General features: G+C 44.6%; 1 protein-coding gene across 29 annotated transcripts in view; it reads right to left on the reverse strand.

Annotated features, from left to right (window-relative positions):
- The window catches only part of LOC130185241 (NLR family CARD domain-containing protein 3-like), a 100,150-nt gene that overhangs the window by 46,708 nt on the left and 37,162 nt on the right, over positions 1-16,280 (reverse strand). For 14 of the 29 annotated variants that reach the window (XM_056401570.1, XM_056401567.1, XM_056401568.1 and 11 more), the window contains exons 4-7: positions 7,010-7,159; positions 5,654-5,773; positions 2,425-4,419; positions 365-538 (exon numbers count right to left, since the gene is read on the reverse strand). The exons of 3 other annotated variants lie outside the window; for them this stretch is intronic. In XM_056401570.1, the coding sequence (XP_056257545.1) occupies positions 365-538; positions 2,425-4,419; positions 5,654-5,773; positions 7,010-7,159 (2,439 nt within the window). Of the gene's footprint in view, positions 1-364; positions 539-931; positions 990-2,424; positions 4,420-5,653; positions 5,774-7,009; positions 7,160-7,380; positions 7,400-8,130; positions 8,259-16,280 lie in introns of those variants that run through there. 12 more of the 29 variants (XM_056401571.1, XM_056401581.1, XM_056401582.1 and 9 more) reach the window with 6 other exon arrangements.

Below are 16,280 nucleotides of genomic sequence, written 5' to 3' on the forward strand. Positions count from 1 at the left end.
AACCAGACTCCTCTGCCTCTGCTGCCAGCTCTGTGTATCTGAGCTGTTTCCTCTCATGGTTCTGTCAGCTCCACAACATACACAAGCTGCTGTGTTTCTGACCACAACAACATCTGCTCTCAGGTCAGTGCTGCACTTTCATTTAACAAGGTTCTGACTTCATTTTAAAAACTGTGCACGTCCTCTACTGCTCTGAATCACTAACACTATGACTGCTCTCACATTCTTCTGTTTGGAGTCATTACAACACACAGTTTTTTCTCTTCACCAGCTTGTTGCTTCAAAATCCTCACAGAGAAATCCTGAAAATATATGAACCAACGAAAAACTGAGTTCACAAAACTACAACAGTCAGTGAACTCACCTCAGAGTCTCCAGTCTACAGTTTGGACTCTCCAGTCCAGCAGACAGAAGCTTCACTCCTGAATCCTGCAGGTTGTTGAAGCTCAGGTTCAGGTGTCTCAGGTGGGAGGGGTTGGACTTCAGAGCTGAGGCAACGACTTCACAGTGAGTCTCTGACAGTCGACAATCATCAAGTCTGTGATTAGAGAAAATATAAATGTGTTAGAATAAAAACACAAAACATGTCGTCATGTGATCAACATCTGCTCTTCACATTCGTGGTTCATTTCATCTTATTGTGTTTGACATGAAACAATAATTCTCTCTCTCTCTCTCAGACCTGCAGATGTTTAACGTGAGTCTTAGTTTTACTTTAATCTTACAGACGAAAGGCGGGAAAATGGTTTTACATTTAGGTCCCATAATGTCCACAGTGTGAGTGTGATTGATCCACAGAGTCAGAGTGAAGCCATCGTGTTTAGAAAAACATTTTTACTGTTTTCTGTTATTAATTTGACTCCAGAACATTTTTCTAATGAGTTGAACTCAGTGAACAATTAAAGATGATCTCTCTTTGCTTCCTGCTTCTGTCAGGTGATGCTGTTCACGTCCATACGCAGGAAAACTTTGGTGACTGTTGCCAAACGCTGCAGAAATGAAACAAACAGCTTCACAATAATGATGAATGAAGTCAATAATCTCTGATTTCAGCACAACAAACAGAAAAGGACAAAACAAACAGCAGGACACTGATAATGAAGCCTTCCAATACACTGTACAACTGTTCACACACCTGGATATAATTACACTTTCAGACGTGCATGACAGACGACCACAGAGCTGCTGTTGTCACATGATGTCATCATTGACCTTTGGTGTGTAGAAGAAGACTACTCTCCTCTACAGCAACAAGAGAGAAACACCTGAGAGTTTCTGTCTCATTTAACACAATATATGGAAACACTTTAAAGGACCAGAGTGGAGGATTTAGGAGGACCTGTTCACACAGATGGAAGATAATATTCATAAGCACCTTTTCATTAGTATATAATCACCTGACACGTCTCCTTTCACAGAGCCTGCCATGTTGCAGCGCCATGTTTCTACAGTAGCCCAGAGCGGACAAACTAAACACTGGCTGTAGAGAGGGCCTTTAGTGTTTTTATGTTCCCTGAAAGCCACCATAGCTTCTCCTACACGCTTGGAACGGGAGGGGTGGGGGTGGGGGGGTATTCAGGTGGTTGCAGTCTGCAACGTCACCACTAGATGGCACTAAATCCTACACACTGGTCCTTTAAAGAAAGACCATGAAAAACTTACAGAAGGAAATAAAACAACTTCACTCTTCAAATGAAAAGTTGACTTCATAAGCACCAACTCCTGCTCTGATGTGACCAGTAGCTTCTTGTAGCTCATGCTAATGTTAGCAACCTTTAAAAGCTAATGTTGACGTTACTGAGTCACTTCACTAGTTTGATGCCTTTTCTCTGTTTGTGAAGCTGTGACATCATGTTTTAGCATGAACCATTATCACATTAGTGTTTGTTGTCACCACAGTGGCTGCTGTTCACAAAAACTCACCAACTCACTTCAATGTAGAGAATTCAAAATGTAAAGTAGCACCTTTAATCTGAGCGGAGGTCTGGTGAGTTCACGTCTTTCTGACTCCACACATTCACATTCTTTTACTTTTCAAACTTGTAGTTTTCAGACCCAACCCACGCTGACTCAAGTGACATCACTGGAGGACATTTATCAGACTTCACACAGCTCCCTCTGGAGACACTAAAGGCTTTACACTGTTTTCTATATGCAGTCGTACTCCTCAACACCTGGAAACACCTGGAGACACACTGAGGTGTGAGATCAGTGACTCCTGCTTTAATTCGTTTTTACTATTAATTACAACCAAGTGAAATATTTACATTTTAGTGCTCACAACATTTAAAACATCTCCAGAAGAAGAAAAACACAACTGACCTCAAACTTGTGAAATGTGAAACAAAGAATAAAGACAATAATTTAATACTGAGGAAGTTTGAAGAACTAATTGATAATGTTAATGATCATGTCTGGACTCACCGAGCCTTTCTGCAGTTCCTCACAGCTGGGATCAGTCTCCATCGTCCCTCCTTTGATGTGTTGTACTTCTTCAGGTCCAACTCATCCAGAACCTCCTCTGACATCTGCAGCATGTAGGCCAGAGCTGAGCAGTGGATCACAGAGAGTTTCTTCTCTGATCTGTTCTTTGACTTCAGGAACTCTTGGATCTCCTGATGAACTGAGTGATCCTTCATCTCCGTCAGACAGTGGAAGATGTTGATGCTTCTGTCAGGAGAGATATCATCTCTGTTCATCTCCTTCAGGTTGTTGATGGCTCTCTGGATGGTTTCTGGACTGTTCTCTGTCTGACCCAGCAGACCTCCTAAGAGCCTCTGGTTGGACTCCAGAGAGAGGCCATGAAGGAAGCGAACAAACAGGTCCAGGTGACCGTTTCTACTGTAGAGGGATTTCTCCATGGCTCTCCTCAGGAAGACATCGAGTGGTGGATCACTGCTGTCGAGCGGTGGATCACTGCTGTCGAGCTTGTTGATCCCAAAAAACCTAGAAATCTTCTTAAGGAAAGTCATTGGGTTTGAGTCTCTCTGTTCGAAGTCACTCTGTTTGGAGTCTCTCTGTTTGAAGTCTCTCTGTTTGAAGTCTCTCTGTTCGAAGTCTCTCTGTTTGAAGTCTCTCTGTTTGAAGTCTTCTCCCAGGAAGTTCTCCAGGACCTCTGTCTTCCTGTTGGTGTAACAGTGGAACATGTAGACTGCAGCCAGAAACTCCTGAACGCTCAGATGAACAAAGCAGTAGACTGTTTTCTGGAAGATCACACTCTCTCTTCTGAAGATCTCAGTACAAAGTCCTGAGTACACCGAGGCCTCTGTGACATCAAGACCACACTGCTCCAGGTCTTCTTGGTAGAACATGATGTTTCCTTTCTCCAGCTGTTCAAACGCCAGCCTCCCCAGCTTCAGAAGAACTTCCCCGTCAGCCTCCGTCAGCTCCTGTGGACTCGTCTCACGTCCCTCATGGTACTTGTTCTTCTTCCTCTGTGTCTGAACCAGCAGGAAGTGTGAGAACAGGTCAGTCAGGGTCTGGGGCAGCTCTCCTCTCTGGTCTGTGGTCAACATGTGCTCCAGAACTGTAGCAGTGATCCAGCAGAAGACTGGGACTTGACACATGATGTGGAGGCTCCTGGACGTCTTGATGTGTGAGATGATTCTGCTGGACAGCTCTTCATCACTGGATCTCCTCCTGAAGTACTCCTCCTTCTGGGCGTCAGTGAAGCCTCGTACTTCTGTTACCCTGTCCACACATGTAGGAGGGATCTGATTGGCCGCCGCAGGTCTGGAAGTTATCCAGACGAGAGCCGAGGGAAGCAGATTCCCCCTGATGAGGTTTGTCAGCAGCACGTTGACTGATGACTCCTGTGTGACATCACACACAGACTTCCTGTTGTTGAAATCCAGTGACGGTCTGCTTTCATCCAGGCCGTCAAAGATGAACAGAACTTTACAGACAGCGAGCTGCTCTGCTGTGACCTTCTGTAATGTTGGATGGAAAACATGGAGCAGCCTGAGAAGACTGTACTGCTGATCTCTGATCAGGTTCAGCCCCCTGAACGAAAGCAGAACCAGCAGACTGACATCTTGGTTCTCCAAACCCTCTGCCCAGTCCAGAGAGAACTTCTGCACCGAGAAGGTTTTTCCAACGCCAGCGACGCCGTTGGTCAGAACCACTCTGATGGGTCTCTGCTGGTCAGCTGAGGCTTTAAAGATGTCGTGGCACCTGATTGGAGCGTCATGGAGGGTCTCCATCTTGGAAGTTGTCTCCAGCTGCCTCACCTCATGTTGGGTATTAACCTCTTCACTCTGTCCCTCTGTGATGTAGAGCTCAGTGTAGATCCTGTTGAGGAGGGTTCCACTTCCTGTTCCATCAGTTCCTTCAGTCACATGTTCACATCTGCTCCTCAGACTGATCTTATGTTGATCTAAAACCTGCTGCTCCTCCACAGAGACTCCACTCCTCTTCTCTCTGTGAAGACATTTCTTTATCACCAACATGTCACAGTCACAGGTCAACATCTCTGTTCTGATTGGTCGCCAACATCAAGAGGGCGGGGCTTCACTAACATCAGCCGGTCTGTCTAGTCTTAAAAGTTTAATTCATCAAGTCAAATTAAATTCTGAATATAAAAACTGCCTCTTGATTTTAGTCTATTACATTATGTGTATTCATATCTTGTTAAGCTGTTATGAAATATATTTTCTAACAAATATCTTAAATCATTAAAACCCTTTTAGATATTTCTGTGTGATGAATGTGACGTTTTTGTGAATCTTTCAGGAGCTGATAATGTATTGAATCTTGATTCTGTATTGATCCTATCAGCTCTTTGGTATCTGGCCACTTAAAGCTGGAGTGCAGGACTTTTACATATAAAGGAACGTGTGTGAAATCCAAACCTTTGTTAAATGAGTTCTCACAGAGCTGATTAACCCTCTCAGCTCCAGGTAAATCTCTGTATTCTGCAGTATAGCTGCCTTTTAAATCTGCTGTCTGTGGTGACTTTCCCTTACTGCGCACCGGTACTGATGCATTTGAGGTCAATAAGGAAAGACTGATTTTGGAGAGCTGGAGAGGCCAGTAACAACAGAGAGTAACCATCATTTACCAAGCGTCCAAGAAAAGTTCCTGATTCTCCAGATAAAAAGAAACTCTCAGAGGAAACAGAGGAAACTGGTGTGGCTTTTCCTGGTTGGAGAGCGCTGACAGAAGAGAGGGGACTGATGGTGTTTGTAAAATACTTGGAGTCGGCTATTTAACTATGACATTAACTTCACCTGAATAATGACTCATCATCTTGGAGCTGATTGATAGTGTTGCTGTGATTACTCTCACTGCCAGAGGGGGGAGACACTAAATGATAAAGTGTCACCTCCAACATGGAGACACTGTGTTTCTTCTCTGTCCTTCTGTTGATTGACAGGTCTACAGACTGGTGGAGCACAGAGCTGTTGACATGAAATCAGGCTCGTGTTCATGCAGCCACTTTCACACTGACTGAGGTTCATGAAACAGTAACATGAGAACGCTCTGCTTTATAAATCTGATGCAAAGACTGTGTGTGCATGTTTCTGTCTCGGAGTTTTTGTTGTGACCAACACAGAGTTTATGAATCTAGCTCCTGGTTTCTCCCTGTTTCCTTCACATGTGTCTAATAACTGAATCATCTTCAGCTCAGTTTACAGTAGAAACAGTCTCTTACTGTGAGTCTGAGGGTCCAGGTTCATCACTGAAGTCTGGAGGATTTTCGTTGGACCGGTCACTCTTCATAGACAGACAGATGGATCCTGGAGACTCTGCTCTCAGTCTCTGGTTCTGACCTCTGCAAACACAAACATGTTTTTATTCATATCACATCGATCACTGATCAATTCTCTGATGACAGAGTCGATGTGGGAACTCTCAGCTGACGTCACCATCCAGCACCACACACTGTACTGAAGGATGGAAGCAACACAGCTCAAGAAGCAGAGTCATACAAAGGTGAGATGAGAGGATCAGATGTCTGTGACCCGACACCGCTCAGCATCTGTATCCTCAACCTCAGCTCCACTGTGTCAACATCTGGATCTACCTGGTTAACAGTCCTCAACAAGAGACAGTGGACAAACACACAGAGAGGCAGAGTCACATCTGCATGAATATCACTGATGGTCTTGTGTGTAATTAAAGGATCATTCTGATGTTATTCTACATTTCTGTTCTTGACAACAAACCTCATGAAAAGACCCAAATCAACAGAGTGTGTGTCTCTCAACACTTCCTGTCTGTGTCTCTCAGCTCGGAGCTCATTGGTTCCTACTGAAGACGTAAAGCTTTAAAAACACCTCACAGATTTATACTTTCATTTTTTAAAAGTCTCAGTAATTTCCTCAAACAGCTGCTCACTGTCGTTTCTATCAAACAAACAGGAGGAAACATATAAAACATTTGTTGGGACTATTTTCAGCGGCGGATGAATCCACATTTGGTGCTGTAGTGAGTATTCGGGGCAGCAGGACGGAGTGTGTGGGACTGAGTCTGAATAAACGACAGTGTGTGTTCATGATAATGAAGGAACATGTCACCCAGTGACACAGTGTGGTTCACTGATGTCTTTTAACATGGAGCTCTATGGCTCAGAGGAATAACTTATATCAGGCTGTGATAGGTTTGGCTCTGCACATGGGATTTATTGCTGATAAGAAAAATATGGACAATCACCAGACTCAGCGCTCGACCTGAACTGATTCTATTTACTGCATTTAGTAACTTTACTCATGAATCTGGTTTCCTCATTAATTATTCATCACCTTTGTTAACAAATCCAAATGCTGTTGGTCAAACAGTGTCTACAGTGAAGCTCTGACATGTGAAACTCTTCATCATTCAGGCTGTAAAATGATCCTGCAAACTGCTGTAAACTCTGTTAGATCCCAGCTCATCAAGGTTCACCACACCAGCCTTTAATTACTGATGTCTTTAAATCTCTGTCATGTTCATCAGCCGCAGGAAGAATGTGGAAAAGAAAAAAGTTCAAATGTTGTTTAGGTTCACAGGTTTGTAGCAGGTCTCTTACTGTGAGTCTGAGGGTCCAGGTTCATCACTGAAGTCTGGAGGATGTTTGTTGGACCAGTCACTCTTCATAGACAGACAGATGGATCCTGGAGACTTTGCTCCGTCCTCCTCTTCCTCCACACCATCACTCATCTTCAGGACTTCAGTCAGTCTGAGAGGGAAACCAGTCACACTGACTGTGAGCTCAGACACACAAGAGTCAAGACAATCTGTTCAAGAGTCACATGCAACATAAAGAGAACAGGAAGTAACACACACACTAACAGAATATACAGTATAATAAACTCCAGCTGCTCAGTCTTCATGTTCATTATTCAGCTCATCACAACGTTGAGTCAAACTGTTGATTGTGACGCAGAGAACAGGAAGTACCACAGCTCATGTTGTTCCCTCCTTTTCTCTCAGTGTCTTTGTGTGGACAGAAGTTCACTCTGACTCTTCTTCCCTCCACAGTCCACAGGGAGAAACTGACTCTGAGACTTTCACAGTAAAATAACTAAATTACCTCTTTCTTCTCCGTCCAGGTCAAATCTCAACTCAATGACTCAACACCTTCAGGTTAATGTTTAACTCCTCCCTCTCTTTTTTCATGTACTTTGATCACTCAGGATTTTATTGTGATTAGTTCATGATTAACTCTGTGTTCCACTTGTCTTTGCAGTTATAATTTAACTTAAAAATGCAGCTTGCTTCAACAGAGGTATCAAACTCGTCCAGAAGAGTAAATGTTTTTTCTTTTCTTTTCCTTTAGCTGCAGTGACAGAGAGACAGGAACGTTTGGGAGAGTGAGGAGATGAGATGCAGCAAAGTTAATAATTAAGTGATCCTGATCGTTCTGGTCGTCGTTTGTCTACAGGACACAATCTCTGAGACACCTGTAGAGCTGAATACAAATGAACTGCGACCTCGACACAGTTTGTAAAATGAAGCTCCACCTGAACAGTAACTTCTCTTTGTCTTTAAACCAGTCACATTGTGTATTATACAACCAGTATCTTTGTATCCACAGATGAATCAAACTGATTATTTCACTCTGACTCTTCTTCCCTCCACAGTCCACAGGAAGAAACTGACTCAGAGACTTTGACAGTAAAATAATAATAATGTTGTATTAACACTCACCTGCTTCAGCCCTGTTTCCCTCCTTCTGCTGCGTCGACTCAACATGTACTTTGAACTAACACTCAGCACCTTCAGTGTTATCTCCCTGTTCTCAGGTACCTGGGTCACCTGGTCAGTGTTGCTCCTCCTCTCTGCATTTACAGGAAACCACATGAGTCTCTCTGTGTGTTGTTCTGCAGATACAAGTTGTTTAAATTGGTTGTTATTTTGTCAGTCTGTTTGTTAAAAGAATGACAGATGTGCTGTTGACTAAATCAAACTGAACTTAATGTTTTCTTTATCAGACTTACTCCTCAATAAACTATATATGGAGGAAAGGAGGCACAGAGAGACATGGGGAAAGGAGACAAGGAGAGAGGAGAGAAGGAAAAGAGATAAGGAAAGGAGACAAAGAGAGAAGAGAGAAGGAGAAGAGATAAGGAGAGGAGACATGGAGAGAGGAGACAAGGAGAGAGGAGACACAGAGATGAGGACACAAGGAGAGAGGAGACAAGGAGAAGAGATAAGGAGAGGAGACAAGGAGAGAGGAGACACAGAGATGAGGACACAAGGAGAGGAGAGAAGGAGAGGAGAGAAGGAGAAGAGGTAAGGAGAGGAGACATGGAGAGAGGACACAAGGAGAAGAGATAAGGAGAGGACACAAGGCGAGAGGAGACAAGGAGAAGAGATAAGGAGAGGAGACAAGGAGAGAGGAGAGAAGGAGAGGAGAGAAGGAGAAGAGGTAAGGAGAGGAGAGAAGGAGAAGAGGTAAGGAGAGGAGACAAGGCAAAGAGATAAGGAGACGAGACACAGAGATGAGGAGACAAGGAGAGGAGAGAAGGAGAAGAGGTAAGGAGAGGAGACAAGGAGAGAGGAGACACAGAGATGAGGAGAGAAGGAGAGGAGAGAAGGAGAAGAGGTAAGGAGAGGAGAGAAGGAGAAGAGGTAAGGAGAGGAGAGAAGGAGAAGAGGTAAGGAGAGGAGACAAGGAAAAGAGATAAGGAGACGAGACACAGAGATGAGGAGACAAGGAGAATCAGATAAAGTGTAAACCTCCTCATGTGTTAGGGATCCTACACCTGAACACATCAGATGTTAGATTGTGAGGTGTTTCCCATCATGCCTTGCATCACCTGGCTCTAAAATCTGCAGCTGTGATCGTTCAGGTGATCAGCTGATCAGGTGAGTTACCTGCAGTCTGAAGCGGTCGTCACGGCTCCAGGTGACTGACAGCTTCAGCGGCTCCAACTCATTGGATGAAAGATCAGAGGAGAGGCGTGGCCTGAGCTCCACACAGAGCTGTGATTGGTTGATGGACAGCAGGTTGATCTGCATGACGCCCTGTGCGGCGGAGACGTACACCTGCAGCCTGACAGGTGAACAGGAAGTTGAATTAGAGACCAATCAGATCGCCTGATCACGGGTCACATGACTTGACGACACTCACTCGTCTCTGAGTTGCTGCCAACTGATCAGTTGACGGAGCACCGCCTCTGACTCCGCCCTCAGCTGGATCAACTGAAGATCACATGATTGCAATGCATTCTGGGCCTTGAGCAGAGACTCCTCCAGCTGTTCACACTGATGCTTCTGAAAGAGACAAGGAGGAGAGGAGACAAGGAGACAAGGAGAGGAGACAAGGAGAGAATCTGTGAGTGGAAGTTACTTGCTGAAATGCACCTTGGGAGTTGTAGTTAATGTCCATAACTTCTTGATCTTTGACTTTCTCTGATGATTGAAGCAGTTTCATGTTGGTCTGAGAGTCTGTGTGTGTGTGTGTGTGTGTGTGTGTGTGTGTGTGTGTGTGGTCACCTTGCTGTGCAGCTGTTGGACCAGCTGTGTGAGTGTGTGTCGTCTGTTGTGGATCTGTTGGACTTTCTCCTGCAGTGACCTGAGCAGAGTCTCCGTCTCCTCCACATCCGACCTGCTCTTCACCTTCAGAGCCTTCCACCTGCCCCGAGCCCCGCCCTCTGACACACACACACACACACACACACACACACACACACACACACACACACACACACACACACACACACACACACACACACACACACACACACACACACACACACACACACACACACACACACACACACACACAGATTTGGTCTATGGAAGGTTTTCGCTTTGTGTCACCAACTATTTTAATAAAATCTGTCAAGTCCAGACTTTCCCAGCTTAATGCTACAGCACTGAGTATGTACTGCATGTACTCTGTGTACTATATTTACTGTGTGTACCCTCAATGTAATGTGTGTACTGTGTGTGTACTGTGGGTACCAGGCTGGGGGGGGCAGGGCTGTGTCATCAGTTGCTGGGCAGACTCCAGACCCTCCAATAGAGACATCATGGAGTCAAGGACGAACAGCTGACGCCACAAAACCTTCTGAACACGACGACTGTCCTGAACACACACACACACACACACACACACACACGCACGCACGCACGCACACACACACACAAACACGCACGCACACACACACACACACACACAGAGTAAGATTTCTATACATTACATTTTCTATTAAAAAACAAGTCATTCAATCCTCTAGTATCTACACCTCACTGTTCATCACTTCACCATCCAGCAACAATAATAATACTAATAATAACAATCATGATGATAATAACAACAACAATACTACGAGTACTACTACTAATAATCATAATAATAATATTAATTGATCTCCTCTGGGACTCAACACTACAACAGTACTGAGGAAAGCTCAGCGAAGCAGCTGTTTTCCGTCCCACAGGAGGATGTGATGCAGTTTCATGGTGCTGGGTTTGAGAGCGTCCCTGTTTAGCTCAGTCACACAGATAAACACACAAGTCCTAAAACTGTCTGATGTGGTCCAGATGTGGACAACAAACATCTGTAAATTACTATGTTTGCCTTCTCACAAACTGAATAAAGGTTTGACAAATTTGAATGTGTGTTTTAAAAGCTCTTTATGGTGTCTGTTATAATCTAGTCCAGGGCTGATAAGTCTGAGTGCAGTGGTTGTTGATCTGGACCTGGTCCATGGTGTGTGTCATAAATGAAATCAAGTTTCCACAGATGTAAAGGTGGCGGTGGCCTGACGTCACTCCTGACCGTGAGGTAGACGACCATCCTGGCTGCTTCAGCAGAGTCCGGCTGCTCCGAGTCTCCGTGGGGGTCCAGCAGATCCAGATCACAGCGCTGCAACACACTGATGCACACAGACACACAACAGACAGAGACACACAACAGACACACAAAGACACACAACAGACACACACAGACACACACAGACACACACACACAGACACACAACAGATACAGAACAGACACACACAGACACACACAACAGACACACAAACACACACAACAGACACACACACACAGACACACAACAGACACACACACACAACAGACACACACACACACACACACAGACACACAACAGACACAGACACACACACAACAGACACACAACAGACACACACACACAGACACACAACAGACACACACACACACACACACAGACACACAACAGACACAGACACACAGACACACAACAGACACACAAAGACACACACAACAGACACACAACAGACACACAAAGACACACAACAGACACACAACAGACACACAACAGACACACACACACACAACAGACACACACACAACAGACACACAACAGACATGCAACAGACACACACACACACACAACAGACACGCAACAGACACACACCAGACACGCAACAGACACACACACACAACAGACACACACACACACACACAACAGACACACAGACACACAACAGACACACACACACACAACAGACACACAACAGACACACACACAACAGACACACAACAGACACACACACACACAAGACACACAACAGACACAAAACAGACACACACACACACAACAGACACACACACACACAACAGACACACACACACACAACAGACACACAACAGACACAACACACACACACACACACACAACAGACACAGACACACACAGACACACAAAGACACACAACACACACACAACAGACACACAACAGACACACAACAGACACACACACACACACAACAGACACACAACAGACACACAACAGACACACACACACGTGTTTGCATCTTTGCCTGCTTACAGGGTTTTTGGCTACTGCAATTGTTCCCTGGTTATCCTCATACACTACAGTCTTTGTGTATTTGTAATCATCAATGCTTTTTAGCAGTTGCTCCAAATATATACACTCTTGCATAGTGGAAGCCAGAGCCATATATTCTGCCTCACAGGTTGAGAGCGCTACCGTAGGCTGTTTCTTTGTTTTCCAAGAAACTAGAGAACTGTTCTCACTAAGGCTCACACAGGAACCTGTAGTGCTGCGTCTGTCTGCAGTATCTGACGCCCAGTCAGCATCACTATAGGCCACTAGCCCTAACTCCTTTTTGTCATTTCTTCTGAAACACAACTCTCTGTCTGCAGTACCTCTCAGATACCTTAGTACATGTTTCACAGTTATCCATTGTTCTTCTGTTGGTTCACAAAAATATTGTGATAGCTTGCTTACCACAAAACTTAAGTCTGGACGAGTACAGGTTGTCAAATATATCAGGCTGCCTACAGCCTCCCTATACATCCTAACATCACACATTTTAACAGCGTCTTCTGTGTAATATAGTTTTTGATCACATGGAGTGTCTCTAGGTTTGCAGTCCTGCATGTTAAACCTTTCCAAAATCTTGTGGACATATGTTTCCTGTGACATTTTTACACATCCATCAGACTGAGTAAAGTTGATGCCGAGAAAATGCTTAAGTCTACCTAAGTCTTTCATTTTGAACTTTTCTGCAAGCATCTCTTTTACATCTTTCATCACTTTTTCATTGTTGGTTGCGATTATCAAATCGTCCACCCAGACTATCAAAATCACCTTTTCATCTTTAGTCTCTTTGACATAGACACAATGGTCTGCTGGGTTTTGTGTGAATCCTTTTTCAGTTAAACAGTCATGTAGAGTCTTATTCCAGTTTCGGCCAGACTTCTTTAGGCCGTACAAAGATTTCTCCAGCTTACATACCAGACCTTCTCCTTCCTCGTAACCTTCTGGTTGGTCTGTGTAGATCTCGTAATCTATCGGAGCGTGTAAGTAAGCAGTTTTTACGTCCATTTGATGAAGCAACAGGTTCTCCTGTGCTGCTTTCTGTAACAGTACTCTTACACTTGTCAAATTTGCTGTTGGGGAGAAAGTTTCACCATAATCAATCCCCATCTTCTGACTGTAACCCTTTGCCACAAATCTTGCTTTGCACTTGTCTTTACCTTCAATGTCAGTCTTTACAGAATAAACCCATTTACCCCCCACTGTTTTCTTGCCCTTTGGCAGAGTAGTCAGAGTAAATGTGTTGTTTTCCTTTAATGACTGGATTTCTTCATCCATTGCTTTAGTCCACTGTTTTGAGTTAACTGACTCCATAGCTTCTTTAAATGTATGTGGGACACCACACATTGCTCTATAACAGTAATCAATAGTAGTATGAATCCCATCCCTATCACTGTTACTAGTTACAAAGTCCTTTAAGTGACCTGGTGTCTTCCTCTCTCTTGTAGGATACCTCCCGCTGGCAGTTTCACTACTTGTCTCACTTGACTCTTCTCGGTTAAACTCACTTGATGTACTACCTTGTGAATTTTTGTCTCTTACCCTTGTTTCCTGAGATTTCTCAGTGTTCTTATAAACCTCTTGTGTTGCTCTATCAGTCCCTGTCTGTCTCACTCTGTCATCTTCATCATTATTTGGTTCTATCTCTACTGTCTGTGTTTGCTTTTCCACATTTACCTTGTTCACAAATTTCACAAGTCTGTGTTTCTGCACCTTTTCAGTGTCAGGATGATAAACCAAATAAGCTGGACTATTTTTGTCGTAACCGACAAAATATCCCTGATCACATCTGGAATCAAGCTTTCCCTTGTTCTGTTTGTATGTGTAACATACAGATCCAAACTTCTGCATTTTGGACAGATTTGGTGTTTTATCAGTTAACATCTGGTAAGGGGTCTTCCCTGTTCGCTTATTAAAGCATCTGTTGCGTACTATGGCTGCTGTCTGAACAGCATAGTTCCAGAGAAATTTGGGTAGCTGACTTTCAATTAGCATGCACCTGCCCATCTCAAAAAGAGTACGCCAGCCCCTCTCAGCGCTACCGTTCTGATGAGGTGAATATGGAGCTGATGTCTCATGCTTAATGCAATTTTTCCTGAACAGGGTTTGAAAGTCTTTACACATGAACTCAGTGCCATTGTCAGACCTTATACATTTAACCTTCCCGTAGGGGGCAGTATCTGCAAGGAACTTTTCAGTTGCCTGCACCGTGTCACTCTTTGATTTTAGAAAGTATACAAACACTGCATTTGAGTAATCATCGGTAAATGACTGCACATATTTGTACCCATCTATAGATCCATTAGCTACTGGACCTGCTAGGTCTGTGTGTACCATTTGCAAGGGAGCCTTTGCTCTTGTATCAGGTTCTCTACTACGGGTTTGTGCAAACTTTCCCTGGATACATACCTCACACTCTTGATCAGGCTTAGTAGCCTTGCCCTTAATCTGCATACCACTGACAACATTTTGCAGTCTAAGAACATCCTCATAGTTACAATGGCCTAATATTTCGTGCCATGTTTGCACGTCATGACAAGTACTACACTTATCACCATCATCAACCTCAGTGTGCAAATAATACAATTTGCCATACACATGAATGTTCAACCTGGTACCATCTTCATGCATCAACACATCCTGTCCTCGTTTAAAAGTGACTGTTGCCCCAGAGGCAGTTGCAGACTTTACCGAGAAAATATCCCGGGGGTAAGACGGTATAAACAACGCGCCTCTCAGCGTTGCTCTGCATCGTCGTCCCGTGCTGTCTACCAGGAACACCTCTGCATTCCCCTTGCGTTGAGCGACGCCTCTGCACAGGGTGCCGTCTGCCAACTCCACACAGTGCGTCTCCGGCTTGAACGTGTTGTCGAAGCTTTTAAACTCGGCTATATCGGTAACGATGTGGGATGTAGCTCCAGTGTCAACCATCAGGCCCTTTTCGTTGATGCTGCTGAGCCCCGCTGTCTGCGTCCCTGATCCTGAAGGCGCAATCTGCTGCTGCTGCTGTAGATCCGTTGCCGCTCTCATCTGCGATTTTCCTCGCTGCGTCCTTTATGTTTTTACGTCTACAGGTGACGTCGTTGTGAGTGTCACCTTTACAATGACTGCACCGTGTCTTTCGCCGACATGCTTTCGCTCGGTGACCTTTCATGCCACACTTAAAACACACAATCCCCGCATCCTCGTTGGTCCTGACCCATGCACTTGACCTGGCGGCCTCCGCCCGGCTCTCGTTGCCGTTTTCATCACATTGTCATTGGACTCTGCTGAAGTTCGCTTTTCTGTGGCTTCAAAGCTACGTAGTCTTGTTTTGAACTCCGCGAATGTGATATCGTCCTCATTATGTGTTACATGAATTGCAAATGGCTTAAAACTTTCAGGCAATCCCTTTAAGACCATGGCAATCAGTAAGCCGTGTCCTAATGCTTCCCCCGCGGTCCGCAGCGCCGTGATGGCGGTCTCTGCCCTGAGGATATAGTCCCTCACAGTCTCGCTGCTCATTTTCTGCAGCGACGTCAGCGTTGTGCACAAGTTAATAATGCGGGGCTTCCCCTTCCCTGCATAGTACTCTCTCAGTATTTTAAATGCTTTTCTGGCATTGTCCGGTGCATCTCTCATAGTTAATGAGAGGCTCTTATCATCCAAAAGTTGAATTAACTCAGCATATGCATCGGCATTTTTCTTACCGTCTGCTGCTATCTCATTTTCCCTGTTGGGCTCTCTCAAAGCCGTATTCTTGAGTCCCAATAAATGCAAATGTCCAAGTACCTTAGTCTCCCACAGTTCATACTTAGTTTCGTCTCCATCAAACATGAGTCGAGGCAACCTGCTTGTCCCTCGTGGATCCATGATGCTATCCGTTAGCCGTTAGCCGTTAGCACGCTGTCCGTCGCGACTTTCTATCGGCAATAAAACATCAGAAAAACTCTTCCCGGAGTTGCTGCTGGGCCCATAACCTGTTGAGCTTCAGGAAGAAAACTTAGACGATATATCTTTAGCCCTCCTGGCATATT

Source organism: Seriola aureovittata, chromosome 17, assembly GCF_021018895.1.
Source record: "Seriola aureovittata isolate HTS-2021-v1 ecotype China chromosome 17, ASM2101889v1, whole genome shotgun sequence".
NCBI lineage: Eukaryota > Metazoa > Chordata > Actinopteri > Carangiformes > Carangidae > Seriola > Seriola aureovittata.